Source organism: Limulus polyphemus, unplaced genomic scaffold (genome assembly GCF_000517525.1).
Source record: "Limulus polyphemus unplaced genomic scaffold, Limulus_polyphemus-2.1.2 Scaffold2802, whole genome shotgun sequence".
Lineage (NCBI taxonomy): Eukaryota > Metazoa > Arthropoda > Merostomata > Xiphosura > Limulidae > Limulus > Limulus polyphemus.
Genome location: NW_013668412.1, coordinates 77,403 through 95,352, shown reverse-complemented (window position 1 = coordinate 95,352; position 17,950 = coordinate 77,403). Strand labels below are relative to the sequence as shown.

Here is a 17,950-nt window from a genome sequence, read left to right as displayed (position 1 = left end):
AGATGGAGCACCATGTCACACTGCTAGAAACACCCAAAAGTGGCAGGAAGAAAATGGTATCCAGATGTTGCCCTGGCCGAGCCAATCTCCTGACATGAACCCCATCGAAAACCTCTGGGCCATACTCGACCGGCAAGTCAAAAAACAACAACAAAAAAAAAACAACTTCGAGGGGGGCGATCTACTCCAAGTTTTGATGCAAGAGTAGGCGACAATCCTACAATCTAAAATTGACAAGATGATTCTCACGATGTCCCAAAGGATCAACGAACTCCACGAAGCGAAAGGAAGATCTACTAGATATTAATTAAATCATAAATATATCAATTCATGTGAATGTGACTGAAAAATTTCATTTTTTCTGAAAAGGTGGTGTCTATTTACTTGTGACCATGCTGTGTATATATATTAAATAATACACATTCTTTGTGTTAAGTAAAGTAGAATTCTAAGAAATTGGTTTCTAATTTAATAATTCATCACTGCTTGAGTTATAATCATCTTATGATGATTTATTTATGTACCATTTGTGTACCATGGTATGCTACACTTTATTTTATGGTAGTCTTTTTGCGAACCTCCTCAATCACTGTTTGATAAGTGATTTATTTGTGTGATTTTAAAAAAAGTTTTAAGCCTTATTTTTATTGTATTATCTGTAAAGCTATACTTACCCTATTAATGTTTGTTAGAACCTTGTTTCTTAATTGTTAATCTCATAATCTTCATAAATAAAAATTTTTAGTACCATAACTTTTACAAAAAAGTAACTTATTTTGTTGTTGCTTAAATAATAATAGAAATGATTCATCATGTAGAAAATGTAGCCTAATTAAAAAGAGGTACATCATGGCTCAGTATAAAAACATATTTAATCTTTAGATTAAGTTTCAGAGTTTACAGAGTCAGCCATCAACAATCTCTTTAGGTGTTTCGAAATGAATGCTAAACTCTAACCAAAAACCTGCTGTTTTCATTTCATCTTATTCTAAATTTTAGAATTGTGGAAATTCTGTATTGGTCATCTTTCTATATTCTGGCATATCTCAATCATCCAATCCTTATTTTTATATAAATTATTTATTCAATTTATGTTAACCCATATATTACTTGCATGTCTTATTAAATATATCATGCTATTGAAAAATGTCCAAAGATTAAATATATTTTTCCATTTTGTTCCTCATTCTTATTTAAAATGACTGGTGAAATTTCAACCACAGTTATTTTTTTTACTTTTAGCAATATATTTTATACAGTGTGTTTCATCTTGGTCATTAACAAAGATATATTTCAGTGATTATAATTTTAGAACTGTTCGGTGGCATAATTTACAAAAGTATGTGAAACATATAGAAATATTTATATATTAGATTCACAAAAATGTGTCATGCATACAGTTATAATGAATTAATGTTTATGATGTAAAATTCGGTGTTAGGAAAAGTAGCAGAGTAAGTCAGCATATATTAAATGCTGTTTATTCTTACAAAGAAACTAACTTAGCAGTTTATATTTGAACATTCACCTAGGTGCTTTTTACCAGTTCTGAGGAAGTGACAGATACTCTGAGAGGCATATCCAGTTTTTCTAAAGAAGATTTACTAGACGAAGTACAGAGACTAAGAAATGAGCTTCAATCAAAAGAAAATAACATTCAAGTATGTAGAAATGTAACATTTCACAGATATTTTACTAATATAATAAGTACATTACTTTAAGGCCATTAAAAGAAGAATTTATATTTCCAAGCATTAACGGTAATTTTTTATAAATCTGATTTGAAACTATATTAACAAGAGCAATCAGAAAGACTGCATACCCTCGCCCCACCATCCGTTTCGAGATTGTATGTGTTTATATTGGTTAACGCCAAATTTTACCTTCGAAAAACTCAGAAAATCCTTCTCAGATCCAGAATTATCAGTGAGATGGATCATTTTTTGTAGTGTGATGAAGAGTCTTAATTTTAATGTGCCCATGAAGTTTGGTACAAGTCCAAACATATTTTACAGAGTTATTACCCCAAAACTGCAAGAATGCCCTATTTCCCCATTATAAAAAAAATTATTCAAAGTGATCCAAAATGTGATTTAGGATTTGGATCTGGACCAAATTTGGTTAGGACTTTATCATACTGACTTTCAATCTGGTTTAAAATTTTTGCTTACTATTAGTTGGTCTATTAGTTTTCGGAGAAATGTGACAGAAACACAGACAGACACACAAACGATTACAATACCCTCGCCCCATTCTGGGTAATAATTTAAATGAAATCTTCTAATAGCTTCTAGTTACAATATGGCTAAAGTTTAGTTATTTATTTTTACATCACCATAAAATGACTAGTACAAAACATAACTCATGAAATGTATAATGCACTCTGTATTTTGTTTTTAGATTTCATAGTTCCTAAGCATTTTGAAAAAACAAGAGTTCAACTAAAAAAAAAGTAAAAGTTTGTGATATTCTAAGGATCCACATCTTTTAAAGGTAGAGTTTGATACAAAAGATAAAATTTGAAATGGATTATTAACAATAACAAACTAAGTGGTAATGGAGTTGTGGTAACAATATGCTTTATGCATTAAAAAAAAAAAAATCACGTTCACAGTTTATTTATAAAAGTAAATTATAAAAGTAAAAAAAATTAATTTTTACTACAGTTCTGTAAATAAAATGTACAATACTTACCTGCAGAAATATAAATCTTGAGTTTAAATCTATATAACATTTTCTGAGTCTATGCCTAGATTCTCGAACAGCAGTCAGCAGAACGATCACAACAAGTCCAGAACTTACAATGTAGCTTGAATTCTCTACAAGAAGAGATATCTAAATCTGCTAAGCTACATAGCAACCTATATGTGGAAAGGAATATCAAGGTAGCCCAACTTCAACATCCCATTCAGGATACTCATGGGGAAATGGAGGTTTGACTGTCTTTTACCTCAAGACCTTAATAATGTTAATTATTCCTGCTCTAATGGTTTTACTTTTATTTTATAGTTATTAGCATATCTGTAATGTATAAGAAATAAAGGCAAATATTTAGAAATATGATTTGAAAGCAAGAGACATATCTTTTAGGTGTAAATGTTTAATTATGAAATATAAGTTTGTAGATATAGATTGGAATCTTCAAGGAATTACATGTATCTGAATGATCTGCCACATCATAGAGTGTAATAATTCTCTTAGTATATAGATTCCAGGATAGACTTTTTGGTTTAAGATTGAAATGTTTTAATTTTTTGGATTAAGAATAAGGTAGACATTTAACCCTTCAACTGCAGTTGACATCATATAATGCAAGCATTTTGCATGCAACATCTTGAATGGCCCACCGCAAAAATTCACAAATCGTTGTGTATGGGGTGGTACACAGACTTACACAAGCTGCAAATGAAGGGTTTAAAATTTAAAGTGTTTTAAAACCTTATTGTTTTATTTAGGACATAGATTTTTTTTCAGTAACCTATTACAGTTGAATACATTTTATATGAGATTAAAATATTTGAGAGAATATTAAGAACTGCAAGGCTTAAACTGGTAATTTTACATCTTTCTCTAAAACTCCCTTGCACTTTACGTGAATGAAAACATATCTGATCGAAGAGGTAGCAAAGCTGGAGATTTTACTTATACGTAAGGATGTTTGTGAGAATAAAAGAATGTTTTAGAAAACTTAAAAACAAATTGATACCTTGAAGTGCTTCACTGAAAAGAAGGAAAACATTTTATTCAGTTGTACTGTATAGTGTTATTCATGTTTCCATACTTGCAGGAACTTGTAGGTGAAAGAGACAGCACCTCAGAAGAAATGGAGAAGTCATTTAAACGTATTATTAATAACCTGCATTTGAAAGATTCTACAATAAGGGAACTGGAACAAAGATTAAAAAATGCTTTTGAACATAAAAATGAAGAAATTCAAAGATTAAAAAGAGAACTGATTTCTTCAAATGAAGCAATAAAATCTCATAAAGAAGAAAATGAAGCTTTGAACCTACAGATTTTTCAACTTAAAGAAGAAAGAAATCACTTTGAAATGGATCTGAAGCTTAAGAATGAACAGTTTATTGAATTAACAATTAAAATTGAGAACTTAGCTGAGCAGCTGAAAGTATCTGAACACAAAAAGTCAGAACTTGATCGGTTCTTAAAAGAAAAAGAAAAATGCTTCCAAGAAATTGTCAATAGTTTGAATGAAACTCACAAAGAATTAAATGATAAAAAGATGATGTTAGAGCAGCTCCAAGGGAAATTTAAATTTACATCAAATGAGATGGAATTATATAAAAATCATGTAAACTTACTTCAATATTCACTTTCAAAAACAGAGCACAATCTGCGCATCAGAAATGAAGAACTTGCTTTGGCTTTTGAGAATATAGAGATGCTGAAAGCACAAAAAAAAACAAGTTTCATCAATGAAGTTGTTTGTTTGACAGAACCATTAAGACACGTAGAAGAGTGTGAAATGAAAGTGATCAAAAAACAAGATGACAAAGAGGTTATTGATCTTGAAAATACTAAGAACGAGCTAAATGAGAAACATGTTGCACTAACTGTTCAGGAACTTAATAATAAGCCTACTGAATTAAGTGCATTAACAAATTATCATTGTTATTTACAAGACTGCCTTGAGGATATGAAACAAAGTCTTGCTGAGAAAACAGATTTGATTGGAATAGCAAACAGAAAGATTGAAGAACTTAATAGAGAAATTGAACATCTCAGTGTGAAACTACAGAAAGAGGGTGAAAAAAAAGGGCAGTTAATAATAGATGAGAATTCTATCATACTATGTCCTAGCCAGTTAAAAGAGAAGATGATTTCTACAAGTGATGTGTCATCTCGGGTCATTGGCAGCCATGAAACTTCCTGCCAGCAAGTGGAAGATATTAATAAAGAGGTTAATCTAATAGAGAATGCAGTACTGGATAAAAACAGTTGTATTTGTAAGCTCCACAGTGCTTTAAATGCTAAAAAGGAAGAAGTTGTTTTTGCCAATAAACAAATTGAATCTTTAAGTGAGCATTTGAATTGTGTAAAGGTAGAATTAGTTAAGCGAAATAAAGAGCTGGACAAAATATTTAGTGAGTTTACAGAACAGAAGAAAGGAAAAGATAAAATGAACATGAATGACAGTCTGCTGAAAGAAGGAAAACAAAGAAACATTCATCAGGAAAAAGTTGTTGGCTTTTCTAACACAATTACATCAGATTTTCCACACCTGACCAGTGGAAACCATGTGTTACAAGACAAGCTTAAACAGTGTACACAACAACAAACAATTCTGCAAAATCAGATCACCAGATGGAAAGATGAATTGTTGTGGTTAAAATCTGTGAAATCTCAAAACGAAGCAAGAAGTGATCTTGTAGAAGTAAGTTTGAAGTGTTTCCTCTTATTTCTGTTTAACAGTAATAATATATATATATATTTTTTTTAAATAATTATTTATACTTTTATAGTAAGGAGCCAAAATTTAAACAGTGCATATATTTTGAGTTTACACAAACTGTGGAAGAGAAAATTTCAATGACAGCTATGTTTCTAGGATACACAAGAAGGCTGATTTAGAAGAAGCATAATTATTGGAGTTGGCCATACCCACTAGTGGGTCTACAAGTGCAATAGCACTTAAAACAAATCAGTTATAAAATGTTTTACATTCAAATTGCACAAAACCTAAACCTTGCAACTTAAGCATAATGCTTTAATGCTTAAGCATTTTACAGTGACATGTGAATGCCACAAAAAGCAAGATCTTAATCAGTATAGGTTTTGTGTCTGTGTAGATTTTTGTCATCTCTGTCACCTGCTTCTTTGTCTGTGGTATCTCCCGCAGATGGAAACTTTGATGAGAATATCCAATACCAAAAAGGAATATATCTCATCAGGAACTGTTTCAGAACATTTCTTAAGATGAGATGAGATGGCTGTAATGGCTTATATCAAATCCCTGAACATCCTCCGAGTGTTGAATGCAGTATGAGTGTTTCATAAAACAAAAGCTGATTTGGGGCTAATTATCGAGTAGTTAAGGAGATATTTGATTCTATCTTAATAACATCAAGCATTTGGCTAAGCCTAGCCACCATATTAATAATAAATTTTACATCAGTCTTATTGCATGCAATAACTATATCATGAGATAATTGGAAGACATTTAGTGATGCACTGTAGATACTCTGAATTTTATTTTTTTTAACTTTTGTGGCTTATACTTTGAAGCATCCTCTGTTGACATAAACTTATTTAATTTAATCTTAAATCATGCTAAAAATAATATTATACATGTTGATGTGCCACAATCTAACTGTGGAAAGACTTCTTCCATTATCTCTTCCAAAAAAATATTGAATAGCTTTATTTTTAGAGAATGATAAGTTAATAAATCTGGAAAAATTCCTTCTTAATAACAGATATTTTGTTGAGAAAGAAAATCTTGATATTAAAAAAACGAGGAATTCAAAAACTTCAGTAAAAATCTACAATATTTAATCTAAATGAGAGATCCTTTAATGGGATTGTTTGTAAAAATTGCAGATAAAATAATTCAGTTGTGATCAGATGTTTTGTTGAAAGTAGGTACAGATTTTTGGATAAGGAAAAATGTGATCAGATGAATAATTCATATGTTAAAGTTCTTTTTTAATAAAACTAAGCAATAATTTGTGTTTTTGAATAGCTTATTTCTGTAAAATCAAGCTGATAATTTGAAAAGCTGTAGTTTGTGATGTTACTTATTTTAATATATAAATAACTTGTTTTTTATGAAACAGACAGTTTTATCACAAGCACAAAGTGAACCTTCACATAAAAATGAAAGTCAGACAGACGACAAATGTTTGGGAAGTACGACATCTCCCTTCTTCCATGTTCAAGAACAAAAAGAGCATGAAACACTGTCCAGTGAGCTGTATGTGGAGTCCTCACAGGTGTATAGGTTGAAGGACTTGTTGTCCCAAGCGCATTTACAGGTAAGACCAGATGTCTCAATATTTATCTGTCATAGATTAAGTCATAGTTAAACAAGTTTTTCTAATTCAGACTTGCTTATGAATTTGTTTGCAAGTAATTGAATGATGAAAAAAATTTTAGCTCTAGAATTGGCTAACAATATGCTTAGATTTATGACTTCATTGTACTACAACCAGCATGTTTTATGTTTTTGTAAGTTGTGTAACTTAATTTTTAAAATTTTAAATATCTTTTTATATAATAGAAACGTTAAACACTGTTCACAAATGCAGAAGTAATTAAATGGTCCAATGTTATAATGGCATGTTTATAAGATACCTTTTCATGTATTATATTCTTATCTTATGCATTACCGAAAGAGAAAACACTTAAGATTTAGAACTATTTAGCATGAATGATGGTGATTGAAATAAAAATTCAATTAACACACCAAAAAATAAAATAAAACAGAAGTAAGTTTGAAATCTTTATTGATAGATCCAGAGCCTTCATGTTCAATTAGAAAACAGTAAGAGTCAGGTGAGAAAACAGACCTCTCTTGCCTTGTACTATGAATCTCAACTGAAAAAAGCAGAGATATTTTCTATAAGCAGGAGTGAAGGAGATATAACGAAGGTAACAGATCATAAAGACTTTGTTGGAATACTTCTTTTACCAGAGACAAACAAAGTGTTGTTGAATCACTCAGTTTCTCAACCAAATATTAATCTAGCTGTTCAACCAAATTCAAGAAAGAATGAAAGAAGTAAGAGTCTTCTCTCAACATCGGCGAGCTGCAAACTGCCTAATGACAAGGTGAGTGAAAGTTATTATTTGTGGAGGCAACTTCAATCTCACAATCTCTCCAAATTTGGTCATTCAGATAATGTGTGCAACTTAAAGAAGGAAGTCTTTGTGTTGGTGTTAAGAGTAGAACAACTGGAGAAAAAGGCCCAGAAGAAGCTGGAAAACTTCAATAATGCAGTAAGTTATTTAATGTTACTGTAATCATATTAAAAGTGTTAACATGGATGATATAGTAAAAAAGAAACATGGCATATAACTTTAGATATACTATGTCTTATTCCACATACACTGAACTAATTGATTTATATAATCTCAATAGAATCATATTTGCTACGGGTTATTAAAAATGAAATTTCTGTTAGTGATATGACTGGAAATCTAAAAATAAATATTAAGTATAAGAGATCTACATTTAAGTTTTAAGTGAACTTACCTTACAATTTTACAAACACTTGCCCAGTCTGTACAAGTTGACGAGGAGGAGAAATTGCAGAATCAACTGTTCTATTCTCAGAGGGTGTGTGAATTACTACAGTTTCAGCTGGAAGAGCTTACTAATCTCCTAGAAAGACTTCTGTCACATGATGCTAATGGCCAGCCGAGTCCTAGATTGTGGACACCGGAGTGTATATCTCGTGTCAGGCAGTTTCTGTCGGAAAGTAGGAAATTATCCAACTGCTTGTCACACAGCTTGCTTGGTAGGTTAATAGGTGTCTAGTTTTAATTCACGGGTCATAATTATGGGAAAACACCTTTAAATTATTGTTATTTAATGCCAGCTAATAATATAACCAGTGAAAAAGTTGTAAATCAATCTGACAGTAGATAATATTTAATACATTTCTGTAATTACAGGTTTTTAAACCAGTATATAAAAATAACATTTTAGATGTGTAGTTTGTATATAACAAGTAATCATACAAAATTTCTTTCATACAATGCCAGCTGATACATATACTATTGAAATTAATTTTTTTTAGATATGCAATTTGAAATTAATAATTTTAGAGAACTGTGATGAAAAAACAGCTGCAGTCAAATTTGCTTTTCCTTATTTTTGTTGAGCCTAAATAAATCTTGATGTACTACCCAAATTTGGGAATTTTTTGCAACAAACATTTTGGCATTTCACAAGAAAGTAAAATCTCAACAACTTAGTCATTACTTCTTTATGAAATACCAAAATATATTTTACAGGTAAAATATTTACTGACATTTAAAAATAGTATACACTTATATATTTAATTATAGATACAGTTCTTCTACAAGTGGAATATAATGTTTTCACTTTATATGCAGATCACCGTTTGTGTTAATATTATTATAAAAGTGAATGGTGGTCAGACAAAATCATGTTAATGTTATTCTAAAAGTGAAGGCTAGTTAGAAAAAATCATGTTAATATTATTCTAAAAATGAAGGGTAGTTAGACAAAGTCATGTTAGTATTATTCTAAAAGTGAAGGGTGGTCAGACAAAGTCATGTTGATATTATTCTAAAATCAAAGGCTGATCAGACGAAATCATGTTAATGTTATTCTAAAAGTGAAGTTTAGTGGGATAAAATCATGTTAGTATTATTCTAAAATGAATGGTGGTCAGACAAAGTCATGTTAGTATTATTTTGAAAGCGAAGGGTGGTCAGACAAAATCATGTTAATATTATGCTAAAAGTGAAGTTTAGTGGGATAAAATCATGTTAGTATTATTCTAAAAGTGAAGTTTGATCAGACAAAATCATGATTTAGAAATGGACCATTCATTGCATGGTAACCCAGATGTTAGAATCATAACCGATGCATCTTTTAACCTGATTTATTGTTTTATAAGAACATGAAGTATAATTTATAGAATATCAACTGACACAAATTTTAACCATATTTATCATAGTTTTAGTTCAAAAATTTTAGAGCTTTATTTTAATTCAAAAGTATCATGGAATTTTGTGAAGTTGGTGCTTTAATCATGTAAATATTTAGGTTTTTTTTATAAGCTCTTTTCTATGTTGAGAAGTTAATTATCTGTTAATTAACTGAGCAGATCAACTTTCTTCTTAATTATGATATCCTCTCATAACTTCTTCACTTTAGTTATGCCAACTTATTAATGATTTACTGATTTAATAAATCTATTATTTTTTCCCCATTTGTTGGAAATTCTTGTATATGTGAAGAAAACAACATTATCCATTCTGGAATTCATAATTGTGCTTTGGAAATACAACCAGACTTATCCACTTTTCCCGATCTGAAACTGAATACCTAGTGAGTATTGAATTGTATCTTCAACATTAAAATAATAATAATAACAATACAAAGACAATGTTTCTGTGTATAGTGTTTCACTAAAACAATTGATTTGTTGGCAAAATACATAATATTGGAGATAATGAAATATTTTCAAATTATCTGAACTTTACTGTTTAACTACCAAAATTTAGAAATATCTAAATAAATCTTGAAATATACTTTTGATAATGCCAAATCAGAAGAAATATATATATGACAGATTTTAGTTAGTTGTATAGAATACACAAGTAATTGAAAAGCATTAATGTATTTTCTCTTTAGAAACATGTATGAAACCATTTAAGGTGTAATGTTATCTTCTTATCATATTCCAGTTTCTTGTCTTTTGTAAGTACAATCTCATACTGATTTCTTGACATTAACAATGGTAAATTGTATTTAAATCCAGTGTTATTGCCCAGCATCTTTGTACCCTGAAATCTTGTTTAAGTACAAAATTTGTTCGTTATAAAGTAGTACCAAGTGAATGATATCTGGGAATTAAGATGAAGCTCATGCATCATATTAAGAGTAAAACATCACCACCTAAAATACACTAAAGCCACCACTGGCTTTTGACATCAAGCTGGAAGTGTATAAAATAGTAATATTATATTTAAACCTTTCACATTACATGTACATTCCTTTTTAGTATCAACTGCCAAATCAAGGTAACAAGGCCCATCCAAGCAAATAACTATATAAATTGATGGTCTGACACACCACTAGACTATAATAACTCTTGAAGTTTTGATCTACTCCCATTCTTTGGAGATAGATGTTACATTCAGGTTCTGACCATATGTCTCGGACAGGTTCAATTACTAAAGTATACATTAAACATTAAATGTTCAATAAGAAAAGTTAGTACAAAAACAAATGTTGCAAAGATAGAATTGAATAATTCGTAATGATACATAGAGTTAAGGATACCACATGTGAAAGATAACTACAAGAATGTGATCATGTTCAATATAGAACATGTAATTACTGATGCTTTATGTGTAACCACTTCTCTTTACTCTGTCGTAATAAACTAAGTGAGTTAAAAAAATCTATGAGAAATAGTCACTGCTCTAACTAGCCAATACTAGACCAGCTCGTGCCAATTGAAGGAAGCATGGCTTTGGCAAAATATATCAATAGGCTACACTTGTCAGCTGCAAAGAGGGTGAAATACTCTTCTTTGAGACAAGCAAGACATGCACATAAACAAGAGCAGGCCACTGATTGAAACACTAGCTTGCAATTGGGTTTATAATTTAAAGCGAATTCTAATTAAATTAATGAATTATTTTAACATGAATGCAGAGCAGTTAGTTAGGACTTACTAACTGGCAGCTCAGAGAAAATCATGTTACAAAGTGTATTTGTTTCTCTTTGAACTGTTAATGGGTGTTGAGAAGAAAAAGTTGAGATGCATTACACAATAACAATCAAAGTTACAAGACAAAACAAAGGCAGCTGCTTACAGTGGGTATATTGAACTGGTAAGAAGGGTGTGGAGAAATGTTTAATCAAGTTGTCTTATCAGTTCAATGTGAGTCCCCCCTTCAGCTACACTAAAAAAAGAAAGTTAAATGTAAAATACAAATAACCCCCAATGTTAAACACAAGTGAAAGTAAGCAAGACTGAACACAAACTGTAAGTTATACAAAAAGCTAAGGAAAATATGAATAAAAATCTATAACTATGAAAATCTATAACAAATTTTTGTAACAGAAGGTGATTTGGCTTTAAATACTAAATGCAATTCCATTAGCAAAGCTAAGATTTTCATGACCACAACTTGCACATGTGACCTTCTTCCACTGTGATCTGAGCACATGGGTGTGGCAAACCCTGGCCATTACCATATTTACTGACAGAAAAAACAGCAGTCTATCATGAACTATCTTTCCTGTAAGACAATAAAGTTAATTACCAGTTAGTAAATCTGCATTTCATGTGCACCAGAGAAAGGAAAGTTGAGGAAAGTCCCTCTATCAGAGAAAGGAAAGTTAAGTTATCTACCTGAGGAACTTCAGCTTCACCTGAATTGAAATGATAGAAAATATAGAATTTTCAAAAATTTACATATTAATTATGAGAAGAGCTAAAGTGTGGTACAAGACTGTAAAGTGTGGTACTGTACCACAAGACTATCAGTAAGTACAGAAACAAGTTTAAACATAGAAAACAATAAGTACTTTTACATAAATAGCTAGTCATGCTTGACATGAACATCAATGCTGGTATTGGTGGCTTCAATTTACTATAAAAATAGACATAATGCTGTCAAAAAAGTGTTATTTAATTATGAAAGTAGATTATAGTGTTAAAGAGGTTTTTCATCAAAGTGTTTTTAAAAGAAGTCATGAAATCTTAAATTTAGAGGAAAACATCATATCTGAAAATGAACAAGATAAAGTGTTACATCTTTCCACAGTTTCATTTGAACCAATTTGAAGGTCATTTTATACTGCTTGATTTACAAATTTATGTGTCACATTTTACTTTTCTTTCCACAGTTTCATTTAAACCAATCTAAAGCTCATTTTGTAGTGCTTGATTTACAAATTTATGTCTCATTTTACTTTTGTTTCCACAGTTTCATTTAAACCAATCTAAAGCTCATGTTGTACTGCTTGATTTACAAATTTATGTCGCATTTCACTTTTCTTTCCACAGTTTCATTTAAACCAATCTAGAGCTCATTTTGTACTGCTTGATTTACAAATTTATGTGTCACATTTTACTTTTCTTTCCACAGTTTCAGTTAAACCAATCTAAAGCTCATTTTGTACTGCTTGATATACAAATTTATGTGTCACATTTTACTTTTCTTTCCACAGTTTCAGTTAAACCAATCTAAAGCTCATTTTGTACTGCTTGATTTACAAATTTATGTCCCATTTCACTTTTCTTTCCACAGTTTCATTTAAACCAATGTAAAGCTCATTTTGTACTGCTTGATTTACAAATTTATGTCGCATTTCACTTTTCTTTCCACAGTTTCATTTAAACCAATCTAGAGCTCATTTTGTACTTCCTGACTAGCAAATTTACATGTGTCATGTTTTACTTTCCTTTTTACATTTCAGTATGTCTGTTAAGTCAATAAATGTTTTTATACTGATTGCTTTCTTAATAAATAAAAAATTATTTCATTAAAGTCGTATGCAATGAAATGAGAATTTTTATTTTACAGTTAGGCTGAACTTTATACTATAAGTTTCCCTGTACATTTAATAATCAACTTAAGAAGGAATTTCTTCAATAGCTCAACGAAGCAAGTTACAAGCTTAGAAACAGAGAAGCAGCAGTTGCAAGAAGATGTGAAAAGTAAAATACTTGAAGGTAGGGCTCTAGATAGACCCGGGAATGACAGTACTAATGAAATTTTCTCCAGTATGTCTTCTCTTTACCAAAACTGGAGTACCCAGAGTGGTCGGAGATACACACATCTACGGAGCTCAGTCTCTGATAATCAAACAGCCAGAGTCGATGGGAGAAAAGAAAGTCAAGGAGGTCAGGTGGTCATTCTGGAAGAGTCTGACAGTGATGATATTCTCCTTCTTCTGAATGACCGTGGACTGCCGCAAAACGTTCTCATACGAAACTCACAAGATAAAGACCTGACAACCTGTAGTCTACCCGCACGGTCTTTATCACATCAGCATAGAGATGGAATAACTGATTTCTGGTACAGACAGTCTGAACAATTGGAAAATTCCAAATCCTGGCACATGATTGATGATTTACAAAAAATCCAAGAGACGGGCAATGCCCTGTGGGTATCATATCCCTCCTCTGATTCAGACATATGGTCAGAACCTGATCGTAACATCTCTCTCCAGAGAATGGGGGTGGACCAAGAATTTGGTAGTTACTATAGCCTAGTGGCGTATCAGCAATATCGAAAAAAGCAGCAGCCAGCAGGAGAGGAGTACAGTTCAGATGAAAGTTCTACCAGCACAGAAATGACACGAAGACCGACTGTCAACAGTGGTAAAGACGTGTTTGTTTTGCTTTGCACTGCATGTTGTAGGGAATGTGCAAAAGCATAATATTGTAAATTTGCTTTATAGCTTGTTTTATTTTTATTGATAAAGCATGTCCAGTTGAACCATGATATTTCATACTTCTTTTTACTACCAAGCAAAAGACAAACATGCAAGCTATCAGTCTGTGTAGTTGGAACAGTCCTATTTCTCTGTTTTAAGTTATTTAAGCATGAAGATTGTGCATCGCATATAGTTATTTTATTAAAAGTCGTAGAATATTGCTTGATTTTAGAAGTTTTGCTTTTAGACATTATTTACCTTATCTTGTGCTAATATCTTATCATATTACTTCAAGTATAATTTAAAAAACTAATGCATTGATATCTAGCATGTTTATTTAGTGTTTAATGCAGATTGTTTGATCTATGTGTGTAAGTATGTTCAGGTACATATATTTGTTCGTTGTAGATGAAGTATACATTTTACTACAGGGAAAATTGTATTTAAAAGTTTTTGGTCCTTAAGATAACATGAGACTTTTTTTTACAGGATAAATATTATTAAATACAAGCAAGTTTTTTCTTTTTTTACTTTTTAAAGAGCTTTACTAAATAAGAAAATTAAAAATTTTTTGGAACTAAAATGTGCACATTTTCTACAAGAACATAATACATTTTTCATAACTTTATAGGTACTATTGTTGTTGTTATTACTGCTATTTCAGTTGCTGATTATGGGATGTTTCTCTTAGTTTGGCTTGCAGTGTTACATTTTAGTCTTATTTTTTAGTACAAAAGAAAGGTTACCAGTCTATATGTGATTTTTTGTGGCTCACATTTTTTTAGCTCATAAACCAAGAAAGAAAAAAGCTCATGCAGGTTTCCAGAAAATTAAGTCACATCTTCAGAACATTGAAGGCCTCAGCGAAATCTTGCACAATGATTTAAGTGTGCTTCAAGAACTGAGTGGTCAAGTGATGGCTAAAGTTTCAGAGCTGGGTTCACCAGAAGAGGTGATATAATACACTAACCAATTTTTTAATTTTCATATAAAATTAATCAATCAGTGTGTCAGTAGAGAAAAAAAAAAGCTTTTTAACTTTCTCAGATATTACCGATCTTATAAAATGTTTAGAAACCATTTTTATTGTGACTCATAATATGGACTTAACACATACATTAACATTATTTTGTTTTCACTACATTAGAGATTACAATTTTAAAATAAAATTTTGGTTACTTGGAAACAGGTTTTATATAGTGTATGAATCACATTAGTAGGAGATATATTTTCATCTTTTTTTTGTTGTTAGATTTACAGACTTTGCTATTGGTTTTATCTTTATAACTTGGAATAAAGTTTCCATAATATTCATTTTATTTGGTGAAATTACTATATAAACCTGTGCTACACTTATTTTCATGGGTTGGGTTATTCAAAACTTTATCAATACTTAAATAGTTATATGTTATTTTCCTTTATCAGAAATTTAAGACAAAAGAAGTCATCTCTAGAGAATTGATGGAAGAACATCACCAGTATCTGAAAATACTACAGGAAAAACTCGACAAGGTTATCACTTCTAATGAAAACTTGACAGAAAAATTGAAAGGAAAATTAGGTATTATTTATTTACTTTGTAGACATACATTTTCAGGACTGTGATTTGGTTCTTTTACATTATACATTATCATTCTTTTAACAATGAATGATGGTTATATGAAAATCAGTTTTGAGAGGAGCTGCCCTACATACACTAGAAAAAAGTCACAACAAGTTATCTAAGTTCAATTTAAAAATGAAATTTTTACTGGAAACCCCCTATTAAAATTTAATTTATTTAAGGATATCAAAGAAAGAAATGATAAGGTGAGCAAACGTTATGAGCTTACTTCTGTAAAATTTTTTAACTATATTTGTGTTATAAAACTACAAAAGTAAATAATGCAAAGTAAAGTAACTTAATGGCTATGTATTTGTAGTTATATCATTAAAAAATTTCATTTTGATATAGGTTTTCGTCCAGTTTCATACATTTCATAATATTTAGTGTTTTTCTTTCTTTTTGTTATACATTAATATACAAGATTTTTCATTTCTTTCATATACTGGTTACTGCTGTTTCTTTTATATACAAGCCTAATTTGTCAGTTGTTGAGCTAGTCTTGTAATGGAAGTTTTTTTTTTGTTTTTTTTTGCAAAAATATAGATTTCCGTCATGTGGGCCCCCATGGAAGTATGCAAAAAAATGTTAGAGATTTGGACACAAAATATAAAATTGCCATAGAAAGAGTTAACAAATACAAGCAAGAACTTGTAGCCAAAACAAGCATGGAAAGAGAACTTCAGGATACTCTATCTCAGTATAAAATAGATGCAATACATAAGGAACAAGAGTTAGCATCATGTCAGAAGGAACTTACATCTTGTCGTTCTTTACTTCAAGAAATGGAAAGAGAAATTAAGGAAAAAGAAGTAGCATACACAAAGCTTATGGATGAAAAAGATCAGTTGGAGAAGGAAATGAGCTCAAGAGGTCACCTGCATCAGCAAGTTCACATGAGACTTCAGCATCTCGTTGAAAATATTACAGACTTAAGGTCTCGTCTTCTTGAAAAAGATCAACAAAGCAAACATTCTGAAGACATGAGAGCTGTTATGGAAAATGAATTGGAAGCAAGGCAAAAGGAATGTAAGCAAGTCCAGAATTGGAACTTGAGGCTTCAAAAGGAAATAAAAGAGAAAGAAGTTCAATGCAAAGATTTAGAAAAAAAGAATGAAAAACTTGAAAAACAGAACTTAACTCTTGAGACTTTAGTTCAACAAACTGGCAAACACTTAAACGAACTTGAAGAAAAATACAAGAGGAGTACAGAGAAGGAGCAAAAGTATGTTTGCCTAGAGAAAGAAATGATTAGAAAGGATATGGACATGAGAGACTTGATTAACAGAAATGAGAATTTACACACTCAGCTAATTTTGAAAGAGAAGCAAGTCGATTGTCTTGAAGAAGATAAATCACTGTTAAATTTTAAAATATTAGAACTCCAAGAACAATCTCACACCTCAAATGAAACAATTTTTCAGCTTAGAGCAGAGTTAATCTCTTCACAGGAAAAAACAGACAAGACATGTTCAGAACTGGAGCAGAAGCTGCAAAATTCACAAATCTATTCAGAAACAAAAGCTTCTGAAGCAGAGAAACAGCATCTTATAAGTCAACATCAGCTTACAGAAATGTATCGTAAATGTACTTGGCTGGAGGAACAGCTGTGGTCCAGGGATGATAGAGTACAGAAGTTAACTGAAAAAGCATCGTGGCTTGAATGTGAAATTCAACTTAAGCAAAAAGAACTTGAAATATCTACAGAAAAATGTTTTAAGTTAGAAAAGGGTCTTAAGGATGAAACTGAACAGTTTGAAACAAGAAGAAAAGATCTTGAACAACAAATTAAGATAAAAGAACAAGAGGTCATAGAACTGGCGGAAACGGAACAGGATTTAAAACTAAAGTTAAAACTAAGGGATGAAGAACTGAAAAAACTTAATGACAGAAATATAGAACTACAGGAAACCATCCACGAAAGGGAACTGCAGTTCACAGAGGCAGTAAGTGAGAAAAGTGAGCTTGAGATTAAGGTAAATAATTTGGAAGAAGAGATGAAGCACCTGAAGCAGAGTAGAAGCAAACCTGATGGCAAAGATGATTTCTCAGGAATCAGGCTTGCAGAGTTCCTGAAAGACAAATCCAGGTATGTGATAATCAACTGATAAAAGGCTGTACTATAATCGAGATTGGCATCACTCTTTCTAATTTAGTTTATTATTTTTTTGTTGCATTTGTAATTTTACAAACAAGTAATATTTATATATTTTTTTCTATCATTAATTTGTTTG

General features: G+C 30.9%; 1 protein-coding gene across 2 annotated transcripts in view; it reads left to right on the top strand.

The window, feature by feature from the left end:
- LOC106467936 (CDK5 regulatory subunit-associated protein 2-like) overlaps positions 1-17,950 on the top strand; it is a 61,919-nt gene that overhangs the window by 30,944 nt on the left and 13,025 nt on the right. Inside the window, exons 10-20 of one of the 2 annotated variants that reach the window (XM_013928322.2) lie at positions 1,533-1,661; positions 2,754-2,933; positions 3,788-5,392; positions 6,795-6,992; positions 7,471-7,956; positions 8,240-8,477; positions 9,952-10,042; positions 13,330-13,406; positions 14,899-15,065; positions 15,539-15,674; positions 16,263-17,805. In XM_013928322.2, coding sequence (XP_013783776.1) covers positions 1,533-1,661; positions 2,754-2,933; positions 3,788-5,392; positions 6,795-6,992; positions 7,471-7,956; positions 8,240-8,477; positions 9,952-10,042; positions 13,330-13,406; positions 14,899-15,065; positions 15,539-15,674; positions 16,263-17,805 — 4,850 coding nt within the window. Of the gene's footprint in view, positions 1-1,532; positions 1,662-2,753; positions 2,934-3,787; positions 5,393-6,794; positions 6,993-7,470; positions 7,957-8,239; positions 8,478-9,951; positions 10,043-13,329; positions 14,058-14,898; positions 15,066-15,538; positions 15,675-16,262; positions 17,806-17,950 lie in introns of both variants that reach the window. The other variant, XM_013928320.2, reaches the window with a different exon arrangement.